The sequence below is a fragment of the Pavona decussata genome, unplaced genomic scaffold, assembly GCF_977016875.1.
Source record: "Pavona decussata unplaced genomic scaffold, jaPavDecu1.1 SCAFFOLD_128, whole genome shotgun sequence".
Lineage (NCBI taxonomy): Eukaryota > Metazoa > Cnidaria > Anthozoa > Scleractinia > Agariciidae > Pavona > Pavona decussata.
Window position 1 is genome coordinate 2,585,642 of NW_028145542.1, and position 22,580 is coordinate 2,608,221.

Here is a 22,580-nt window from a genome sequence, read left to right on the forward strand (position 1 = left end):
TATGTCATGTGACGAGTCCCTCCATAGCAGCTGCTCAAATTGGGAAGGTTTTATGGGAATCTGCACCTGCCCGTTTGAAAAATAAATACTTCATCAATAACTTTATGAAAGACATCACGGGCGCCCCGAATAAAGTGCTTTGGGGCGGATATGTCCAACTTAAAACAAATAAGCTTCGTCTTAGCAATTTATTGCGTAAATGTTAAAAAGCGCGCTTCAGCGGTGGGCCGTCCTGTTTGGATTACTCGCGCGCGCGGTTTTTTTTTTGTCAAACACCGCTTTCAGTTTTATTGTAAATTCTAGGCGGCTCTGGCTGCTCAGGCAATAATGACGTTGTTGTTGAGATTATAACAACGGTGTTGTCAAACGCCAAAGAGCCGAACAGATATCGAAATTATCTACTCCGGAAGGCTTTTCTTATCCTTTCGGCGGCACGTGTACGAAGAGGAGGCATTTTCCCAAACAACTCGTAAACAATTGAGCAGATGTCTGCTGGGCTCGAGCGAGTCAGATTGATGGCCTCTAATGGGTGTCCAAATTTAAAAGCGCGCCACTGACAACAGAGGAAATTGAAAGTGATTTATGAGAGACTTCGGAAGAGAGATGTTGTAAGAGGGGAATTGAAGACTTGCCTTTTTTTTTTCGCAATATCACTTGCGAAGCTTTCAATTTTGCTAAGGCAATATACAAGTCAAACAGTAAAGCTTAATTTTGACAGAAACATCTAACAGATTGTGGGTTCAGCTGCCTTTGGCCTCGCGCTGAAAACAGGGGCGTGCAAACTTAGCAGAGATGTGATAAGTTAGCCAAAAGGCAAAGCTTTTATACAAATTTAGTGCTTGTCGTTACAGGTGCAGGGAGTATTTATCATAACAATAGAGCCGATATAAATGTAAAACAAAAATTGATAGCGGGAAATTTTTCATAATTAATTGAAGTATGGCAGCGGAAACCAAGGCTCGACAGTGAAATTAGTCATTCAGCGATGCTGTTGCTTTCCGAATGCAGGTAAGTTTGCAAAGATCAAATTAAAATTTCGAACAGAAACTTTTCCAGCGACGAAAAGCGTTTGGCAAGGAAAATAATCGCCAGGGGAAACTCCGCATCTTTTGGAAAAGCGCTGATCTCGTCTGAACGTCATTGACGTAGCACCAAGTCGAGGCTTAATCACAAATGCAATGGCTGGTACGGAGGGACGGTGTGTTGTCTTCGAATGTTCAATGTTTTACTTTGTCTGATCGCGGCGCAGAATTTCCTCGTCTAGTGTGGGACATGGATGAATGTGGGATGGAAGCACTGGAAACGAATTTGCTCTGAAAGGGCGTCGAGGAATGGACGAATTCAACTTTACGCTCGGAGACGTTGTGTTGGCTGAATGGGAAGACAAACTGTTCTACGCGAAAATTCAGAAAATTGACCGTGTTTGTGGCAAGTGCACTCTAATATTCGACGACGACTCTGTCGAGGAATGTCCGTTTGCCAAGATTCACAGTGGTTCGTCTTTAATTCGTACATTCTAATTTCTGTATTCGTTTCAGAAAAAATTGAACTTTAAAGATCGATGAAAACCGGCGATCAGCTTCTTCATATGTGTGACCCACGAATCGGATTTACTTCATATGGGAAGCAATTAGCGAGTTTTTTATTTTTTCCTCGATAAAACTTCCTTTGCGTAATTTCGTAGGAATAGTGTAATTGGATTTCTTTGTCTTCGCTAACACTACTTTCTCTTTCCTCACAGTGACCGAAACGACAGCCGAAATTGTTTGTATTATTTGCAAAGACGGAACTTCGCTGAGGCCAAACGAGATCGTGTTATGTGACAAGTGTGGAATTGGTAAGTACTTATAGTTCCGCGTTTATATTTTGTACTTTCTACTTTCTGCGAGCGCGTTACTGAAACGGAAGGAGGATGAAACTTTCGTAACAGTCTGATCACTTTCTTGTCCATGTGTGTTGGCGATAAAGAAAGGCCGTCCATTAAACTTGGCGTAAATCCACCTGCTTCTTAGCAGCGCCGTTGTTGTGAAGGAAGAAGACAGGTCGCCCTGCAACGTGGATTCATTTAACAATAAGCGCGTAAAAACAAGCCACTATACTTTCTTGTTTTTCCTGGTTTATAACGCTTTCAGCGAAGGAGATTTATCCCGTGAAACAAATTTATTCAGTCTTAACAACGAGTAAACGATTTTTATTTCGCGGTAGTGACTCCATATTTTTCGATATTCGTGGGAACTTATAATGCTTAAAATTTTAGAATTCGTCTATTGTGCCAGAGTCGGAAAAAAATGAAGGAAAATGACGATCAGATGTTGTGATAAAATTAAAATAGCAGATGAGATAAAAATTGATACAGGTTTTCTTTTATTTATGTCATTGTATTGATTTCAAAAATAAGAATATTGACGTAACTTTCCGAGTTGCTCGAGTCAGACTTCTTCAAAAGAGGCGTCATGTAAGTGACAAAATGGTTTCCAAGGAAAGTGTTAGGGTTCGGTGTAGAATTTGGTCCAGCTCCTGTTGCTTCGAAACCAACTTAATTCAAAGTCATTCTCACCGATGTGCAAGATTAAACTTTGTCCATTTCGCGTTTTATGTCGGTTAAATAATTCGCGATCGGGACCTTAATAACGAACTTGTCATTAGACGTAGAATTAAGCTTAATTATTCTGCAGAAGCAGGCATCACTTGCATGTTGTGAAAATAATTTTCAAGTGCATACTGTTAACAATGACTGAGACAGTAGCTTCAGTGCGTTTGCGTTTGGCTAATGGGTGTTTTGCTGTCACGTCAGCTGACAGTCTTCGCGCGCAAAATGACAGCATTGATTTCAGTTTTGTTGGCATGATCAAACGTTCTGTTAGATTTTCTCCTTTAGTTCTTGTCCCAGTCAGCTTTAATTGATGCAAATTCAATTTTAACTTTCGTATTTTTGAAACCTTCCGAATTCATTTTTCTTTGTTTGCCTTTGTCTCTTTTTGTAAAGGAAATTCATGCTATCTCTGGTGTTGTTTATTGACATCTGTAATTTCTAAGTGTTTGTCACATCACTTTGATTTATTGAACGTGTATATATGGGTCCTTGGATTAACTTAGTTTGTTAATTCAGTGGTATGGAATCCATACCCACAGGGCTATAAATCCCCTATTTGGAGCCTATCTTCAACAACAATTGCTGCTTGTGTGCACATTTATCTAACCCTCAAATATTGTTGTAGCTCTTTACAGTGATTCTAAAAAAAGTTGCTGTATATACCATATTACAGTACAAATAATCATAGTTACAGTTTGTCTGTTCTCTTTTTTACCACCTACCTAAAAGTTTCCTCTATATGATTTGGCTAATTAATAATCAAAGGTATTATTTCAGACCAGCTGTCCGCAGTCAGTACTTTTATCCGCTGAAGTGGCTGGGTCTTCAACTTCACTTTTTTTACAGCGTGGTTGACAAGTCATCAGACTTGGACACAAAGTAGACTTGTCACAGTGACTTAATTCTAGGATACATAGGACATGCATTGTGATATAAGGAAAAGTTGACAAAAGTTTTCTATCAAAATTACTAATACAAATAAGGAGCACTGAACTGTTCTGTGACGCAAACTCAGTAGGATATTGCCATTTTAGCCATTATAACTCCTTGAGCAAGTAGTAGTTTTGTATTCCTTTGCTTAATTCTTTTATGATGTATCTGTAAGACCCCATAAATATATCATAATAGAACACTGTGCAGAGTCTTGGACCTCCTTCTGTATTTGTTGGCAACTCACATGCTTTTTTTAGCAAGCACAAACTAAAATATGGTATTGGATGTTAGTTTTAGATTGCTCTTTAGTTTCTACTTGAGCTATAAAGTATAAAGCTTTGGGCTTTGGTTGGTTAAGGTAATGAAAATCAATGTTTTGGGGTACAATGCTACCATTGTGTTGTTCTAGAAATATCCATTACAATCCTTTGGACCAGCTAGCTTCTTTGGCAATTTCACATATTTCACCAATCACAGTGTTTGAAAGCTTTCTTTGGTTTTTGAGACCCTCCCTTGGATTCAGAGTTTCCAATGACCTTCCTTTTTTATTTGGAGGGGTGGTGGTGGGGGGGGGGGGGGGTGGATATGTCCTTGAACTGTGCACTAGTGAACGACTGATATTGCAAACACTGGTAACCAAACTGTTAAGTTTTGAAGCTTATGAGGTGAATTTTTCAGAATCACACTAACTGTTACAAGGATACTACATCTACCCTGTGTGTTCATGTGAAATTGTTTAGGGAATTCGCCTAATAAGAGTTTTGTGGTCCAGCTTTCACGTTCATATTTATGTAAGTTATTATCATGTAATAAATTTTCTGACAATTTTTTGGTACAGTACGTGGTATGAGTTGGTGGAGCCTTGAAAGTCCACCTTATAATTTGCACAGATTGTATATATTTTCCAGAAAATATCCATATCCCCCTTCCTCACAGTCCCAGTACAGAAGGTATTGGAAATTCCAGGGAGTGGGGGGGGGGGGGGGGGGTTGGGGTCCTTAATAGCCAGACATTTAAAGGAAAGTATATATGAAGCTAAATTAGAATTTTCTGAGGGGTAGCGCTGGGGCTCTTTTAGAGAAAATCCATTCTGCAGTGGAGGGATGGAGATTTTCTGCACAGGAACTAGTCATTATAAGGCAGCTGTTCTTGGCAATTTGACTTTTGCTATCTCTTTGTTAATAAGGCTTAAAATTTTACCACAATGTATGGGCTCACTTTTTGGTACTTGTCTGTATGGTCATGGCTGAAACATGATAATGTGTAAATTATGTGTAATGGATGGTTTCTGAAACTTGAAGCTCAGTCTGAGTTGAAATAATTTTTGAATTTAAGTGTTTTATGTACCTTCAAGCCAAAAACAGATGTGCCACACAAGAGGCTTACCCATAAACATCCTGTTTTTTAAAAAATATGCTTTTAGTACTTAGCTTAAAATGCAAATTCTCCTTAATGTGACCACCATAATAATTATTTGTTCATTGTTTTATGGAGAATTCGATATTGCATCAAGATTATTTCCCTTTATTCTTATCAGCTATCTGCTTGGCAAAATTATGCAATGAGTAATGTTTGGAATTATAGGATTAACTAACAGTGTTGACTAAAAGATTCACACTAAAGTTCGTCTGATAATACAGTGTCTTGAAATCTTCAATATTTATGAATAGCTGAAACAATAGTAGCTTAAAATTGGCTTTTGCCAGCTGATCATATCAGCCGTCGTCACACTTGTGTTCAGCTCAGACAAGCTAAGGTAGAGCTAAACAGACGCTGCTCTCAGCACATTTTATGATGGTGAGTAATGACCAACTCCAGGTATTTTTTAACCTTATTTTATCCTTGTACAAGACATAACTTGAATGTTTCATTTTACTGATAATTTTATTCACAGCCGGAGTAAAGCTACATAATGTAGCTATTAACGTACGTAATGCGTCCAAGTTGTATTTTGTCAAAGGTAAAACTCTTTCTTGAAAGTGAAATCATTCACTTCAGCCATCTGCTTTAGTTGTAACATGTGAATGCAATCATCATTTTGCACTATTTAAATCCCCCTGACGATTTCACCTTTACTTCAACCTATTTGCTTTGAAAAATTACTGGAAACTTTACAGTGAAATGTAGGGAATTAATATTTCAAGTTACAAATCTGTATGATAATTCTGAAGATGTGTTTAATTCTTAGAAAAAATTTTGTTACACAGGCACAGAAGTTATAAATAAAAAGTATCTTCAGGTGATGTACTTTCTATTTGGTTATAATGTTCATCCTAATGGTAATTATATAATTTCTGGATTTAGCTTGGATAGTTGCCATATTTTCCTCTGGTTTATCTCTACTCATTGAATGCACAGCCGTGAACATTGACGTTAAAGCAGTGCTCTTATGTATTTTGCCACACCACAAATACAATCTAAACAAAAAAAATAGAAAAAAATAGATGTACCAATGGTGAGGAGACCTAAAGGAAACTATGAAACTTAGTAATATTGTGGATGTTGTTTTTGAATTTTCATTCTGTCAGTAATAATAACAATATTAATAATATTAAAAAATTGAACAGAGGTTATTAAGTGCCGTGGCTTGGCAGTTTCTTAATTCTGGTAGCTGTTTGGTCTTTGAACAATCAAACAAGTCACTATATGTTTCTCAAAAATATAATGACATGAAATGTGCACAACAGGAAGTAGCCACGCAGGTTATAGATTGCAATGTTTTGATTTCTCGACGCTAAAATATAAAGAGTGACTAAATAAACTTTGAGGAGTTAATATTAAATCTCTATAATGTTGCAGCATCTAGACATAAACAGTTTTGATCATTCTCAAATTAGCCTTCAAATTCTCCTAACTTATTTCCTTATATTTGGTATAATTTAACTTGGGAGAATTGAGTTCAAATCCAAGAATATATTTCCAATTGCATGATCAAGTTTGTTTGTCTCATAGTCCAGCTGCTTGAGTTCATTACTTAAAGGTAATTAATAAGGATACAATTTATGGCATCGAATGGATACTGATCTGGCCAACATGAAAAAATCGGTTCAGTTATTTTAATAGCAAACAAGTTGCTTGCTATTAAAATTGATAGCACAAACAATGGTTTTCTCTCCCAGCTCCACATACTCAGGCAACAGGGTCATATTGACTCATTGTGTGTGAAGATATTTGATATTTTGTAGGGAAATTATATATTAATTAGTTTCTTCTTACTATCTGGTACTGGCATGGGATCAAAAGCAATGATTTTCCCAAGCGTGCAATAAGAACAGAACATGCAACAAGATGGCAAACGTTCATGTACAGCCGTAATTCCTTGTTATGTTTACTGTGTGGTGAAAATATCCATACAGATCATGGTCCCATGGAAGGTCAATATATTGGAAATCTTACAGGGAGGGGTCTCTAATGCCAGGTTTAAGGGAGGGTGGGTGGGTTCAAAAGATTTCATAAACAACACATCAGGCTGATATAGCTTCTAGGAACAAAAATTTGTTGAAAAGTTTTAAGTCTGACAATGGGACTAAGAATAAGGTCCAATACCCACCTAGCAAGCGATAACAATATGTCTGAGTGATGTGATGGCTTGCGCTACCTTCAAATAATATCAATTGCTATTTTAATTTACAACTGTCGTAATTTAGCAAAGCCAGTGATAATTTTTAAGAAAAATCGCTCATAGTTACAAGCGGTTTTAAATGTGTTAAAAGGAGTGAAAAATCATTAATCCCTAAGACACGTGTAGATATTAGATAGTTGCTAAGTTCTGTGAATGGCAACGTTAAGCCTCAGGAAAAGTTATTTAAAGGTATGACGTGTGCCAGCATTGTTTTTATTTTGTTATTTCAAGTTAAAGACAAGTTCATGTCATTTTGAATTTCCTAGGTTTTGAAATTCGATGATTTTATTTTATAATTCCCATATGAGCATTATTCTAACAACTTTATATTTAGACCAGTTCACCCCAGAATACTTGAACCATCACAGCCACAAGACCTTTAGTACTGAACAGTAACAATACAGCAGACAATATATCCTAGCAAAGGATTTTTTTCGCATAATCTACAAATAACCGTCCATTTTTTGATCCTTCGAACTGAAAAAGACCAAGTAGTGGCTCAGTAATTTAAACGAACCAGTGACCTCTTTTTTCGAAAACATTATTTTTTTCTTCTTCTTCTAAAAACAGGCAATTACTGAGACGTGATGGTCGAATTGTAAAGTTTGTTTTATGTTAATTGTTTTAATATACCATTCAGACTAGATTCGTGCATCAGTGTATATTTTTTGTGATGATATTTAACCAGCTGTTGCGTATGACAATACAGATTTCCCTCTGTGAATATTTTATTTTTGCGTTGAGTTGTATGCAGAGAGAAATTTCGGCTCAACAAAGGTAAGTGTCTACCTGAAAATATATAACAGTCATGCTCAACTAAAAATTATCAGTGCCCAATTCGGCCCGGACTTACGATATCCTTTCTCATATCTTTATACGTGGAGTTTGACATTTTATAAAAAAACCCTGGCTTTTTACAAATAAGAAAACACTAATATGACGTAATAAAGCGGTTTAAGACAACTCCAGGTAAAAGTGGAGGAGTAAAATACGTGACACATGCTGTTTCATAGTGCATAGTGTGCACAATAAACTTCTCGGTATTGCTTTCAATATATTAATGAAAGAACATCGTAGTTATGCGCGCAACTCTTTTAAGCAGTTGCGAAAAGAAAGCCTGGAAAAATTCAGACTTGAACGGGATTCCAACCTATTACCCCTGCGATAGCGGTGCAGCGCTCTACCAACAGTTTTAAAAATCATATTGGTGTGTCTAGCGATTCTGTAAGTTCGCACTGAACGGAAAACATGGCGACCTTCCGCACATTTTGAGCGAAAGCGAAGCTTCCATTTCTGATACTGATTTTAAATTCTTCGAAGACCGCATGCCGGTGCGTCGCATTTGTGACCATTGTTTAGTAGAACAAATGTTATTGTGAACATCAAAATCTTTAGTAATTATTTTAATGTATTACTTGTACCGCGCAAATTCCATAGGCATATGATCAAATGCGCTTATGTGTAACAACATACGTTATCGAAGCAGATATAAAATCGACAAAATAGACTAAAATAATTAAAGATTCCACGTCTATCCTCACAGAATGATTTCTGGCAATTTCGCAAAAGTTCATTTTTTATCAATCACTTTGCCGGGACAGCTAAGAATTGAACGGCACTTCGGCTGAGAGTGGGTGAATATTGGTCACTGAAATTTAATTATTTGCATACATACTTCACGTTGCTTTAGTCTTAGCAAATTAACAAGAAGGAACCAGCGCAACAATTCAGTTACCCTGGCTCAAATGAATTTACGCAATTGGAACCGATTTTTTTATTTTTATTTTCGTACAATTAGGATCTATGAATAGCCTAATAAAACTGATGGCTTCTCTGCTCGTATAGCAAAGTAAAACAAAGCAAAGCTCAATATCAGTTGTGAGCTGACCCTTTTTCAGCGCCAATGTTAATAGAACCGAAACAGTTTACTTTAAGATTGCGAATCATTTCAGTGTTAGCTAGGAACTGAAGCATTGCTCAATTCCGCTATCACTCTCCTTGCAAAAGTCTGCCGGGTAAAGCGAGAACAGAAACGCTCTTCCCCCATCTTTTTCTTTTAGAGGGGTGGGGTGGCGGGGTAACCTCTGCAGATTCTCTCTGACGAAGAACCAACTTTCAAAACGTCAGCACTCTAATCTCTTTACGGTGGCCAAAATATTATCAACTCTGTTGATGAAACCAAACATATCTTTTTACTGGATATCCAGTCGTTGATGACCGTAATCAGTATCCAAGAGAACGATATAGCTGGGCTAAAAAAAAAATCTGCACCGGGGCAGTGTCAAACGAGACACCGGCAGATGTAGATGTCATTTTGCTGTACCGTTACGCAGCAAAGCGTGTGAAGCTTCCGTAATGGTGTATTTCAATATACAAAGCCCATTTTGAACAACCAAACTCTCACAAACAAACAAACAAATTAACGAACGAACACAAACAACAAACGTCGTAAAATTGGCCTTCCAATCTTAATTATATATTTGGCAAGGCCTAAAACAGCTAAGTAAAACGAGAAATAGTTTACACTACAACTGCCCTCGCTGTTTAAGGCTAATCTGTTATAGATCACTTGTTTGCGATCTGATGCCTGAAGGATCATTACCCATTTTTCTGTGCGCGCAATGTTCAGGCAAAGTTGAGATTTTATCCCAAACTGTATGTTTCAACTGTAAGGACTTTTATAATTACGCGAGAGCTACGAGGATGCCTCCTTAGGTTTTGTTTTTTTGTTGTTCACTTGTGGTTCTGCGCGCCATGTTCCAAGTGACTTATGACGTAATTTTGTGACTGATTCGTTATTATGTAAATGCTTTCAAGCAGACAGAGCAGAATGATTTTCAATCATTTCTCGACCCCGAACTTAATGCGCTGCTATCTGTCGAAGACGATGTTAAATTTCAGACTTTTAAAATACTTCAAACAAGTGTCGGACGGCCGAACTTAAAAGCAACACTTTTGTACTAAGTGACTTACGGGACATTAGCATTCTGTAGAATTTAACTTCTTCTTTGGAAGTTTTTTTAATTTGCTATTCAAGTCGTAATGTTATAAAAGTAACTGACATGGGAAAATTTTGTGTATAATAATTGGTTTATATCCAGGGCTCGTTCTTCTGTTGTTTGAGGTTTTGGCCAGGTACAGAGCATTCGTGCTCTCTTGTTTGAGGACCTGCAAGCATCAATTTCCATTGAAACCTTTTCTTTGTACTTTCAGAAAATGCAATAATATTACAAAGCATTTTAGCCATTCATCTTGTTACCAAATGACCTGCGTCGGTTTAAACAAAAGCCTCTCTTTTGAAAGAACGGAGATAACCTCCGAAGACCCATTGTGCACAAACATTCAGGAGAATTAAAGTTCTTTCCGAGGAGTGTCGTTGGCATGGTAATTTACTTAGAACAGAGTGTTTTCACACGAACGGCTGTCTACTTGAGAAGTTAAGTTGCCGAGATGAACAACAAGCTCGATTTGATTTAACTAGCCGCGGTCGTGGACATTAAAAGGTTGGCTGATTGACGTTCATTACAATTTCATCTTAGAACTTTCGTTTTGTAGTTTATCTCGACGAAAATTTTAGTCGTCGTTCAAAAGTAGAAATTTTTGGTATATTTCATGTGTATACGTAAAGCTTTTATAGTTTGTATCTCAGAAGCACTCGACATCAGGTGTGGTGTGCGAACAAAGCACACTGCAGTCGTGACCCTTGGCTGTTAAGGAAGAAGACATTTTATTGTCGGGATAGAATCCGCCGCGTGGAAGCGATTCGGCTTAATCATTTCCCGTCGGCCGGAATTTGCATACAGATTCAGGAACCTACGGCTGTCGTCGTGAATGGGCCGAGAAACTGAATTGAAACAACCGAAAATTTGACAGCTGAGCGCTTTTAAACCACAAGATCAGAACTAAGAAAATTTATATAAAGTTGGATCCAGAATTTCGCAGTCTTCATTGATGGGCTGTATTGCCGGCCGATTGGGCCGCCATGATGAATGGGAAATATACGAATATTGTCAGCTCAGATAACTTCTAGTTGGAATTTGTGCACGGACAGGTATGTGGATTTTTCTCGTGAATCGGTGTCTTTTTGTGAGTTTTTTTTCTTGTCTAAAAATTGTACACAAAAAACCTCATGAGAAGGTCTCCTTAGTTCTCCGGTTCGGCACGTGAGAGACAAAGTAAACTCGAAGGAAGAAGTTTAAATAACCTTTTAATGCTTGAAACGTTCGTAACACGCTTCAGCTGTAACTGGTCGCAACCAATAACATAATGTGGGATTTCACGACAGTAAAAATTTTACCACACGTCTCTCAAAAAAACAGAAACTAAGATGGCTACGATAGGCTTCTTGTTCTACCGTATAAGGCTCGTATAGCTATAACATTGCGAACTAGCTTTTCATACTAAAGTAAATAAATAATAAAAAATAAATACATAAATAAAGATAATGAAAAACGGGAAATGATAGATGGCTTCCTTTCTCTAACACAAATAATTGTCGGAAAGGAACCACGACACGGTGATATGGAGGGTGTTTCGTCAGAAATTATTCTCTGTAAAATTGTGAATGCGTACCCTTCTTCGGAAACAAAATCCTTATAATAACACCAAGAGAAAGATCTCTAGTGAATTCTTGAAGGAAGAATGAACCTTAATAAGTTTTCAGCTGTTTTTGGAAGACACGAAGGCGGGACTTCAAAACGTTGGCAATTGTTTTCACGTTGAAGTCCGTTTCTATCCTAATGTAGCCTAGACATCTATCAGTAAATGGTTTCAGTACACTAGTATAGTAACTCAGTTTGAACTAAATGTCACTATCCCTTGTAGGTTTGGTGAAAGTCGTACCTTTGGCTTGTCAAAGTGTTACTTTAATAGTCTCTTTTTATCAAAGAAATAACAGGAGATAAAGTAGGCTTGCGTCGGAACTTAAAGTACAATATCACTAATTGTCAGCTGTGGCCGCAGTATTTTCTTTGGCATATTTATTTAGGTATATATATCAGCGACAAGTAAGGATTTAAATACACCGTGTGAATGTGGGAGCACTGCAATCACTGCTTTATTCACTTGGGATGGAACTTTCCGGTCGGTTTGTTTTGCGCCCCCCTCTCCTTAAAGTGTTGTTTGTGTGAGGAAAAAGGCAAGCTGTAGATAATTTTGTATCATTTGAAAACTGATTATTAACAGGCCAACGCGGACTGCATTCCATTGGAAACTTATTTGTTGCCGTCCAACGCTCCCAGAGACGAAGGTGGTAAATATTGCTAAGAGACACGGTGCTAAGCATCTTTTTGCTTTCTGTTTGAAGCCACTTAAATAACAAATACTGCTTTTAGCTTTTGTTTATCAAGCTGTGGCGGAAAAGGCAATCGTGCGCGGGTAGTCCTGCAACTTTATTGAAACTGTTGTCTGGCTGTTTTCCTTTAAACGATTCCTGAGTGGGAACAGTTGATGAATTATGCTACACCTGCGAGACAAACATCGATCAAAACAATATCTGTTTTGAATCTGAAAAGCGCGACGAAAAAAACAGGTCATATTTGATGCTCTAAGCCAGCCATTGACGTCAAATTTATTCAGTGACCACATGTTCAATAACAGTACAGAAAACTTGCGGCTTACATGGAGTAGTTACTAACCCCTAAACGGCCGAGTTGTTTGGAAGCCGATGAACGCTAATCTACGATTAAAAGTTAATCGAGGTTTTCAGCTCGCTCGTTAAAAATGGTTTTAAAGGCTAATTTCAAGCTCAAGGTAAAGAAAAGTCTAAGTCAAACCTGAGGGCCAAAAATCTTTTGGAAGGATCGTTATTGATTAGTGATTAAACTGGAACCAAAGTTCACGTTAATCCAGGATTAGCTTAATCGGGCTTTGAAAAACTGCGCCCTGTCCTGGTCAACTGAAAATGTACTTAAAATTACTTGGATACAAAGAAACGATTTTCACCTGTATCTTCAATTTAAACGCGCTTGGATCACGTGACCTACCACTGCAGTTTCAGTTAAGGAATGCCAAATATCGTACAAATTCATGGTCAACTGAAAATGTGCTTAAAATTACTTGGATAAAAAACAGTTTTTGACCTTTATCACCAATTCATGCACGTTAGCGGACGGCATCAGTAAGAAACAGTGTGCGGTTACTCTTTGACGTCACAAATTTGGCGGGAAACATTTTCTTTGACAGCTGTCAGAAGTGTCGCCATGAAACAGCCAATGAACGCGCGCTATTCATCTGGAAAAGAGGACCGGTTTTACAAATCAAATTGGGTATCTTGGTTTTTCAAATGTTTTCAACCTGAGAGTTTCTAAACCCATCCTGTACACAAGAATAGCTGTAAAGTCTTTATATCAGATTTAATTGTCGGTTGCCATTGAATCAAGTTATGCATTTCACAACCCGTATGAATGTCGTTCAGTTTCACGCAACGGCTGAATGCCCTGTGTTTTCTTAGGATTTTAAACCGTTTATTGAAGTTTCAGAACAGAACATTCTTCAAATTTGCAATTTGCGTTCATCTTTGCAACGAGGAACGAGGTGGTGAGGTCCATTGAATAAGGTCAGGTTCAGACCCCGTTCGTCTCACGCACCGTAATTAATATTTCGCTCTTATGCGCCTCGCCTTAATTGAAATCTATCGATGTAGACGCTACCCTACTTTTTTAAAATTATTGACACTACCCTAATGCCAAACAACTTCGGCGCATGGGTGGTGCCGCGAACTTAACTTGGCCACGTAGTCATGTGATATTTTCGAGAATCGCAAGGCCACAATGACACGTGAACTTTCGCTTACACCTGAAACTCTGATACAGTTTAGGACTATACTAAAAACTTCCTCTTCATCGTAAACATGGGTTCGGGATGAGTTCTGTTTCAGGAAGGAAGCAGTTTTTGAGGGATGTGACACCCACCGAATTTACTTTTTTAATTCTTTTATTTTTATGTATTTTCTGTTTTGGTAATTTTATCCGTTCATTGTGCGTAATAAAAATGTATAATAAATCGAACACGAAAAATGTTTTTAGAAAGAAATGTTGGCCATTTTCTGTAATTTTTTTTGTAACTGTTCTCATTTTAATCACTTCCCATTGATCTTTAGACCGCGACCAGTGAAATATTATCGTACAGACGCTGCCGTCTAATATTTCGTGCGGGTTTTTCATGACGGATTATAGATTTTCCGGTTTCCCCGTTGCCTCATCAAATGATGAACACAGCTAGCCTTTTTTTAACCATTTGTCGTCACAGTATGTGCCTAAATCTGTTTTTCCCGTTTTTAATCCAATATTTGCAGATGGTTTTTGGTGGCTCATGTCATCAGTTTTTCCGTTTTAATTTCAATTTTAACTCGAAGGAAGGGAAAAAAGTGCTTTATAATACGGCGAGAAAAAAAATCGTATAGTGCCACTTTCCGCTTTATCGTTTTTGATTTACTTTTAGAAAGCGTTGTAATGGAAATTTGTAAACGCGAAACTCTATTTAAGTCATTTTAGGCAGGAATTGAGCAGAAAATGTTTATTACTTCTGTCAAAGTATATGACAACACGCGCGCTCTTTGGCGGAAATAGATGGCAGGTGAAGCGCTTCTGTGAACTTTGTGTGAACGGACTCGTTGGCCTCGCACTGTTTGCGCCTAATCAAGACGAAGAGTTTTCAATTTTCCTCCTTCTTTGTGGAAAACAAACAAAAGCGCAGAAGTTGTATAGAAGTGAAGGCAGATGGTGGATAAAATCATGAACTGTGTTATTGTGAAGTGTGTTCCCATTGTTTTACTTATCCGTTGTCTTTCTTTGCCAGTAGACGCTCTGATCTTGCGGAACAAAAGACGCAGTGGGAAATTTTCCTGAATTAACATTCTCCAGGAACTCTTTGATGCAGTTTCTAGTTCAGTACGAGATTTTTCTGTGGCTCGAGAGTGCTTTCGCTTCCGGCAAGAACGGAGAAGGATACCACGATCGGATCATTTCCAACTTCGGTTTCAAAACGATTTAGTTGCTAAAGCGTACCAAGTTTGATAAAAAGCGAAAAATAACGAATTGCTAAGCTTTTATTGTAACTATGGTATTATTCATTTAAATTTTATCCTGTATGTTGAAGTTTTTGTAAACGGTTGTCCATCACAACAAAGGAAGGAAGAACGCTAAAACGAGGGAAAGAATAGAACGAGTTCTTGTCGGCTTATTTATTTATTATTATTTCTTGTAGTGGGAGGCATTTCGCACTTGTTAGTTCAACGAGAGTTCGTTACGTTTGTTTTATCAGTCTGTGATAGACAACTGACTGAAGCACTTTAACGTTTGAAGCTTTTGCCATCCTATCTTATCAGTTGACCACCTACAGAGCATCATCACGCCCTGGTCGTGCAATGATCTCAAAATCTCTTAAATGCTTGAATTAAATTTTGCACTTGTATAGTTACGGCTGACACACAGCGGAAACGAGTTTCACGGCCAATTTCCTGTGTTTCAGTTGTTCCACGAGCTGTATGGCGCACCTGACAAACACACACAAACACAGGTGAAAGCGATTGGTTCACTTTTGTGTGCTGACGTATTTTCAGCTTATTATCGAGAATTTTAGGGCTCCTTGACAGCTCATAAGCAGTCAACTCTCTTTCCCCTCATTTGGTCTGTCCCCCTTGCAAACACTTCACTTTTCGAATAATTGCCGCTGTTTACTCAGATATATCCCCGCCATTGTTCTGCAAATGGCCATTAATTGAACAAAATTATGTTCAAGCGAGAGTTGGTCGGCTGTTTCTTCAGCTGCTTCCAGAGCTGCCTCTCCAGTGGCTGAGTTTTGTTCTCAGAGTCGAGCCGCGTTTCGCCCTTTTGCCAAGTGTTCTACAAACACGAGCTGTATTTTCAGGCGTTCTGTGAATGGATCGGGGAAATCTTCACTGCTTTGAAAACCGTATAAAGCTCATGAGGTATTGAGCGAGTCAAGGTAAACGCAGGTTTTCGCTATCAGGCCCTACGTGTTGCATAATGTAGAGTATATTTAATTATTCCAGAAAGAGTTATCGACAACAGTTTTCGCCATTTCGTTGCGCTTATCGCTTTTGCTCGTCAGTTCTTACCATTTTTACACGTGCCAAGCGCTTCCGTGGCCAAACTGGCATGGTTCGATACTACGTGTCGTTCAAAAGGTCGCCAAATAATACAAGGAAAATTTTGAAAATCCCGTACAAAACTTGTGAATATTGCACTTTTAGCACACGTGCTTTGGTGCGCTTTGTACTCGTATTTTTCTCGGTTCGTTTTGAGAACAGGTGTAGCTGGCATTGGATGTAGATGAGTGAGTTTTTCTCTTTATTTTGTTGGCGACGCCAGGTAAATACCGCGAAGCACGAGTAACTTAACTGTAGCGTGAATGCACCTTTATTTGAAAATTTGCTCAGTCAAGATGGCGGCCTTGTAGGTGTTTATGGATACTGTCTGTGAGGCAGGTGCATATACGAGACAAATGGCATCGACTAACCACCTCTGAATGTTGACAAGTTCGCTTCGCTAGCGTCATGCTCGCTTTTTAAAGTTACAATTTAAACCCCCTTGGCTACACAAGAAATAATTTCACTGCGTGATTAACATTTGAAATTGCTGCCGTTTTTTACTGATCGCTTTAACCATTCGCGCGAGCCTGATACCCGCTCGACGCATGTGGTTAGAAATTGCCAAGTATGAAGTCTTATAATTATTTTAATCGCCGTTCGCGTCTGTTCAAAAAGCTCGTGGAAAATGTGTAGTCAAGCTTTTAGTGTGTAAACGAAAATTGTTGCTAACTCTAGTCGATTAGTTGGCGGTAAAGCGGTAAATTACACCTTGTCTTAATTGCAGGTCAAATTCAATTTAAGTGAATTCCACCTTTTTCTCTTTCAGGGTATCATCAACATTGTCACGACCCTGCTATTCCTGCTACGGCCCTAGAATTTGATGCTCCGTGGATGTGTGTATATTGTTCCATCGGAGCGTTTTGCCCTTATCTGGAAAATCCATTCGAAAGCAAACCCACAAGAAAAGGAGTTCGAAGGACAAAAATTCACACGGTAAAGTTTGAATTTATATTAAATACTTCTAAGAATCACCGGTACACCTTTCCATTTCAATCGTAAACACAGTAAATATAGTTTACTTTAGAAACTTAGGCTGCACGCGTCGCCGGATATTAGATATTTTACCGAAGAAAACCAAAAGTAAACAATGAGCCTTTTTATAAGAAGAGAAAGCAGTTCTTCCATTAAAAAAAAGAAAGAAAGAAAAAAAGCGGTATCTCGGGTTTCTTTACATTTCACCAAAATTTGGAATACTCTCTTGCTAGGATATTTTTATGTATGAAGACATAAAATGTTATCTGTTAATTTATTGTGTCATGGGGTACTGGCCGGGAAAGTTCCTGTTTAGCTGTTTTCAGTGTAAAGTGTGAAATTGCAAGCTTATGTTTGTAGACAATATTGTCTAAAAACAATCAACAAAAATACATCCGCGAACACGATTAGCATAAACTTCAAATTTCTGTGAAAGCTGTTGGGCCGTCTGCTTCCTGAGGCTAGATTGGTGGCGCTGTGACTGTCAAAGCAGCATAAATTTCCGACTTAAACGTATGCACGTAGGACCACGTAGGAGTAATGTCTGAATGGAGCTAACCTGAATTGCAGGAAATATATAGCTTTTCATACGATGAAATATCCGGCGATTATTTTGATTCCATATATCTTGCCATTTGGACGTTTGAAAGCTAGAGTGGTACTCATACAGCTGTGTACCTTAGGGCATCAAGAAACGTCAATGTGTCATTCAATACACACTTGTCACTTAAAAGGCTTCCACGCAACACTCTTGCACGCGCACTCCAATACTTCTAAGTGAAATGTTGCTAATGGAATTTTGTGTCTTTCGTTGGCCGCTCGTTTGTATCATTGGATCACTGTAACCCGATAATATTTTTTGAAGAATCTCCTCCACTTGTTTCCATACACCTTCTATTCCGTAAAGTACCTAGGAATACTGAAGGAGGCTAAAGATGGGATTGGGCTCAATTTGTACGGACAAAAATCGTCATGCCCAATTTCTAAGAATTCTGTGGCAGTACTACAGATGTTTTTGAATCAGATCGATTTTTACCTCGGGGTACACCAACAGAGAAAGAAGTCAGCCGACAAATTGTAACTTGTAAATTGATCCATGTGATTGAACCTTCTGACTGGTCCGATAAATCCCAGCGGCTACGTAAAAATTAGCCATAGTCTCTGAAAACTTCAATTGTCAGTTTAAAAACTAGAGAATCCAAAATTTGAAATAAGCGCTTATCCTAGGATCCAGGGCATTTGTTTTCTTGGGGGTCAGTTCTATTGTTTAGTTTACGAATTTGAAGGGAGAAGTCAGTCTTTCGTCAATGGCTGAAATGGTGAAGTCTTGTATCTCAATAACCAATATCAAAATAGACTCTTTTTCTGATCTTGATATAATATTTTCTATTTACTTACTGCTTCTGAAGGAAGTTTTATGTTTTGGGTTCCATTTCTGGCACATTCCTGTTATTTGCCCTTCAGTAAGAGCATGGTCTTATTAACCCTCTCAAGTTTTGATGACCTTAATTTCCTTCCTGAAAATTTCGGTCCTAATATCCTTTCAGTAGATTGAACCTATACTTAACAAAATCTTTAAGCGCAATATGATCTTTTAGAATATTCGTCATTTTTTTACCATTCAGCGTATCTTATAGATAGAAGTTCATCAAAGAAAGCCAAGAGTCCCAATTTTCTCCTGGGAAAGCCTAAAAACGATCCCAGTTAGCTTTGCAAGCCTCGTCAGTACTTAGAAGTGCACTGCGCCATATATCACATGCTTCTTGGGTTCAAATCCCGTTTAAGCTTGAAATCATTTCGCAACCGGTTAGGTTGCGATCACACTGTAATGGTCTTTAATCTATTAAATCTTTCATCCGCAGTTCACATGTATTTCACTCTCATCTATTCAATGTATTTCACATTAATTTTGTCAAGGAAACCTAGACAACGCCTTTTTTGTTAAGAATCCTAAGCATCATTTGTACCGGATGAAAAGCTGATTGGAATTGTTTACAAAAGAACCTCAAATTTTTTCAGTAATATTGACTCAAGACGGTCCAGTATTAAGAAAAACTGAATAATATTTGGTTGCTAACATAGCAGGCTGTCCTTGTTGTTGGAGACGGAAAAGTCTGTAGCCGTCGGTATTGTTTAAGATACACTCTTACAATTTTCTTTCGGGTAAAATGTCTTGAAAGAGCTTGGAAGTTTGGCCTTGTTATAGTGCTTTTGAGGAACAATTTGCAGCAACCCGAAATTTGTTTCAGTTTTGCCTGGCAATAAATAACATCTTCAACAAGGACAACAACAACATCTCCGCAAAAGCCAACTTCGTGTTCTCAGCGTTGCGATTACACCGTCAGATGTACGTTCAAAAAGATAAAGTAACTTTATTCAGCAGTTAGCATTGCTAATGCTTTAGCCTTCATTGAGCATTAGGCGAAACGTCTTTAGCTTAAAAGTCAGTGTAAAACCATATTATTCAGACTATTCACACTTCTACAAAGAATCAAGGAGAAATGATTTTGCTGAACAGGGCCGGAATCAGCGAATGATCGGAATGGATTAACCGGCTTGTCTGTACCGCGACTGATTGAGAGGGAATCGAAAATCTTGCGCGCTAAAAGAGACCATGCGTCTATGCATGGAGTTGCGCGCTAGCTCTTGACCTCCTCTGTTGGTTTAGCATCTGTTCATTCATGAGTCATTCATTTATTCAATTATTTCCTTCAGCTTCAAATCGGTTTTTTATTTGTTGTTTTACTCTTTTATTGTTTTTGTTTCTTTTCTGGCAGCCCGTGCAAGATATCCTTTGTGTAGCGATCTTTTAGCACACATTCATTTTACAAGGAAAAAATGTATAGATCTTAAACGGTGTTAAATAAACAGAAAAAGAAATGTCAAAAGGGCAGACCAGACTAGCTTGATTATCCGATAGCATCAGCTGTGGTCGCAGGCTGATCCTTTTACAATTAGTCTCGCTAGTGTAGACACCATTCAGTTCTTTTCGTTTAAAACAACGAGAGGCGGAAATGTCTTCCTTTCTCGCAGACGAGATCTTTTAGCTCAAGCCTTCCTCGCGATATCGCTGGGCGAGACGAACCAGTCGGCCTTTTGGAAGGCATGACATCTCGAGAAAGGTGAACTTTACTTTACTCTTTAGGGATTTTGTTAATAATTTAATGTGGATATTAGGACGCTGAAAATTAATCCTTAGTTTATTTTTCTCCCTAATATGTTGTACAAACGGCCCGCCACTCGAGGGGTTAATAGGTAGTACGATTACTCCAGTCACGAAACAGGAGTAAATCTACAAAAATGTCCAAAAACTTCGCAAAATCTAGAAATTTGAGCAAAAGCAGTAAAATATCTCGTTTGAGAAACATAGATGAAAGGAAATTCGCAGCATTCCGCGACAAACATAAGCTATTAGCAAAGTTTTGGTCACGCCCTGACCGAACATAAGGCGGTCAGTATCAAGACCGGATTACACAAATACAGGAGCTTTTGGGTTTTGTCCAACTGATCGAAAGAATTTAAGATAAACCTTGTGACTGACGTTGTAGGATAAAGCTTGAACTTTAGTCCGTCCTCTCACTGTGATTTTTGCAATGTTTTCGCCACAACCTGCCACGCATTGACACAGGAAAGGGGAAAGATATTGATGTGCGTGTATCAGCGCACCAAAGCATTCTACTTACAGGAAATGTTCAAGAGGTATTTAAAAATAACATGAACTCATTGTGGTAAATTTAGCTTCAGTTGACTGCTGCTGTGCATGTGAATGGTGTAATTGCTGACCCCGGAGATCAGTTTCCGAGTTTCTCTGTGCTGAATTACGTAACACGCTGACCGGAATCATTTGACGCAGTGGTTCAGTTTAGTTCCTTGTGTGCTGTTTCCTGTAACTTCAAGCAATCAACGGTGAATTTAAGTCACAGCGAGGACGTCTCTAAACTTGGATAAAATTGCTCACCTTTCACCTGTGTTATTTTTAACGTTCAATACTGTATCGGCTTAAGGAGGCCTATACATCCCGGAAGGGGGTCAATATTCTGCGGCGCCTTTTGTGCATGCACTGCTGTAATTGCAGAAGTATTTAGGATATCCATATACACAAGTTAAACACTTTGTTTGACCCGGTGGTACGTGATGTCTGCTGGAGGAGTGGTCACAGCGTAAATGGAATTAGTTAGACATTTTTCAACTGCTTTGGCTTGTTTTAAGCGCGATCATCTTGGTCCAGTCACGTTCGCTTTGACCCCTAACAACAATACTGAATTTTTTCAAGTAAACAAAACTGACACGTCAAAAAAGCGAAATCGGGCAGTGCTGCGTTGTACTTTGGACAAGCTGCTTTAGGGAATTTTCAAACCTCTTTGTTTAGTTCGTTGAAAACCAGTTGCTTGCTGAGAGGACCGGAAGATGAGTGGTTCTTCTTTTAGGTGAAAACACGTTTAGCTCTTGTTCATCATCCTATTATGTTATTAAGGTGGTCGAGGGAAACACTCATGATGATTATGACTCAACACTGCATTTTGAGCAAGATAAGTGATTTATCACCGAACCAAAGTATATCTGATCATATACGCGGGTCAATATCGAGCTAAACACGTTGCTCTGAATGTTGTGGTATTATTGATAAATAAGTGAAGTGGCCATTGTCTGCTTATTGTGTTCCTTCCCAGCCAGTATTGTTGCACGGAACCCAAGCAATATCACGTGTTTTTAATCAGCCTAAATAAACGCTAGCGAGACCAAAACGACTTTTTTGAACAGATAAGTTGACTGAGTAATTTTACGCCGTTTCTGTTAAGTGGGTTGTGCGGTTTTCACGGAAATTGAAAGTTTCAATCTTTTGTGCGGAAGCTCTAAGAGGTATTGTTGTCGTGGCTTTTGTTAACAAGCTTATGGTGTTTGAAGCTTGTGTAGCTTCTCTATTTCATTTGGCGCCGGTAGTAAGATATCAACAAAAATACGAAATACTGATATTGCAAGATTCAAGTGGCTATTGAACGAGTATTGCACGAGGACACAAACATGTGCAGATATTGAGAGCTGCCATTATTGATAGAGGTAGTCGTGAATTAAATAGTTTTGTTTCCAAAATACTTAATCTAAAGTCACTCTGTTGTGTCCAATTTTACCGAGTCCTGCATGTGGTTAAGGCGGCTTAGTTTTCAACTCTTAAACGATGATTCTCGTAGGATTCTCGGGAAACTGGCTAGTTTAGACTTTAGGTTGTGGTAAAATGCTGTTCGCTCGAAATTTTTTCCATCGCAATAACAAGGTGAGCAAGGTATGAAGTATTATTTAGATTTTGTTGTACTAGATGTCCAGTGACTCAGCAATAACTATGAATTACG

The 22,580-nt window shown here is 38.4% G+C and overlaps 1 protein-coding gene across 10 annotated transcripts in view; it reads left to right on the top strand.

Moving 5' to 3' along the window:
- Window positions 1-369: 369 nt before the first annotated feature.
- The window catches only part of LOC146468959 (uncharacterized), a 31,196-nt gene continuing 8,985 nt past the window's right edge, over window positions 370-22,580 (top strand). The window contains exons 1-3 of one of the 10 annotated variants that reach the window (XM_085123983.1): window positions 370-1,008; window positions 1,742-1,837; window positions 17,027-17,193. In XM_085123983.1, coding sequence (XP_084980109.1) covers window positions 17,092-17,193 — 102 coding nt within the window. In that variant the 5' untranslated portion in view covers window positions 370-1,008; window positions 1,742-1,837; window positions 17,027-17,091. Of the gene's footprint in view, window positions 1,009-1,044; window positions 1,495-1,741; window positions 1,838-10,611; window positions 11,200-15,328; window positions 16,095-16,426; window positions 16,446-17,026; window positions 17,194-21,505; window positions 21,660-21,720; window positions 22,291-22,318; window positions 22,514-22,580 lie in introns of those variants that run through there. The other 9 variants (XM_085123981.1, XM_085123985.1, XM_085123984.1 and 6 more) reach the window with 9 other exon arrangements.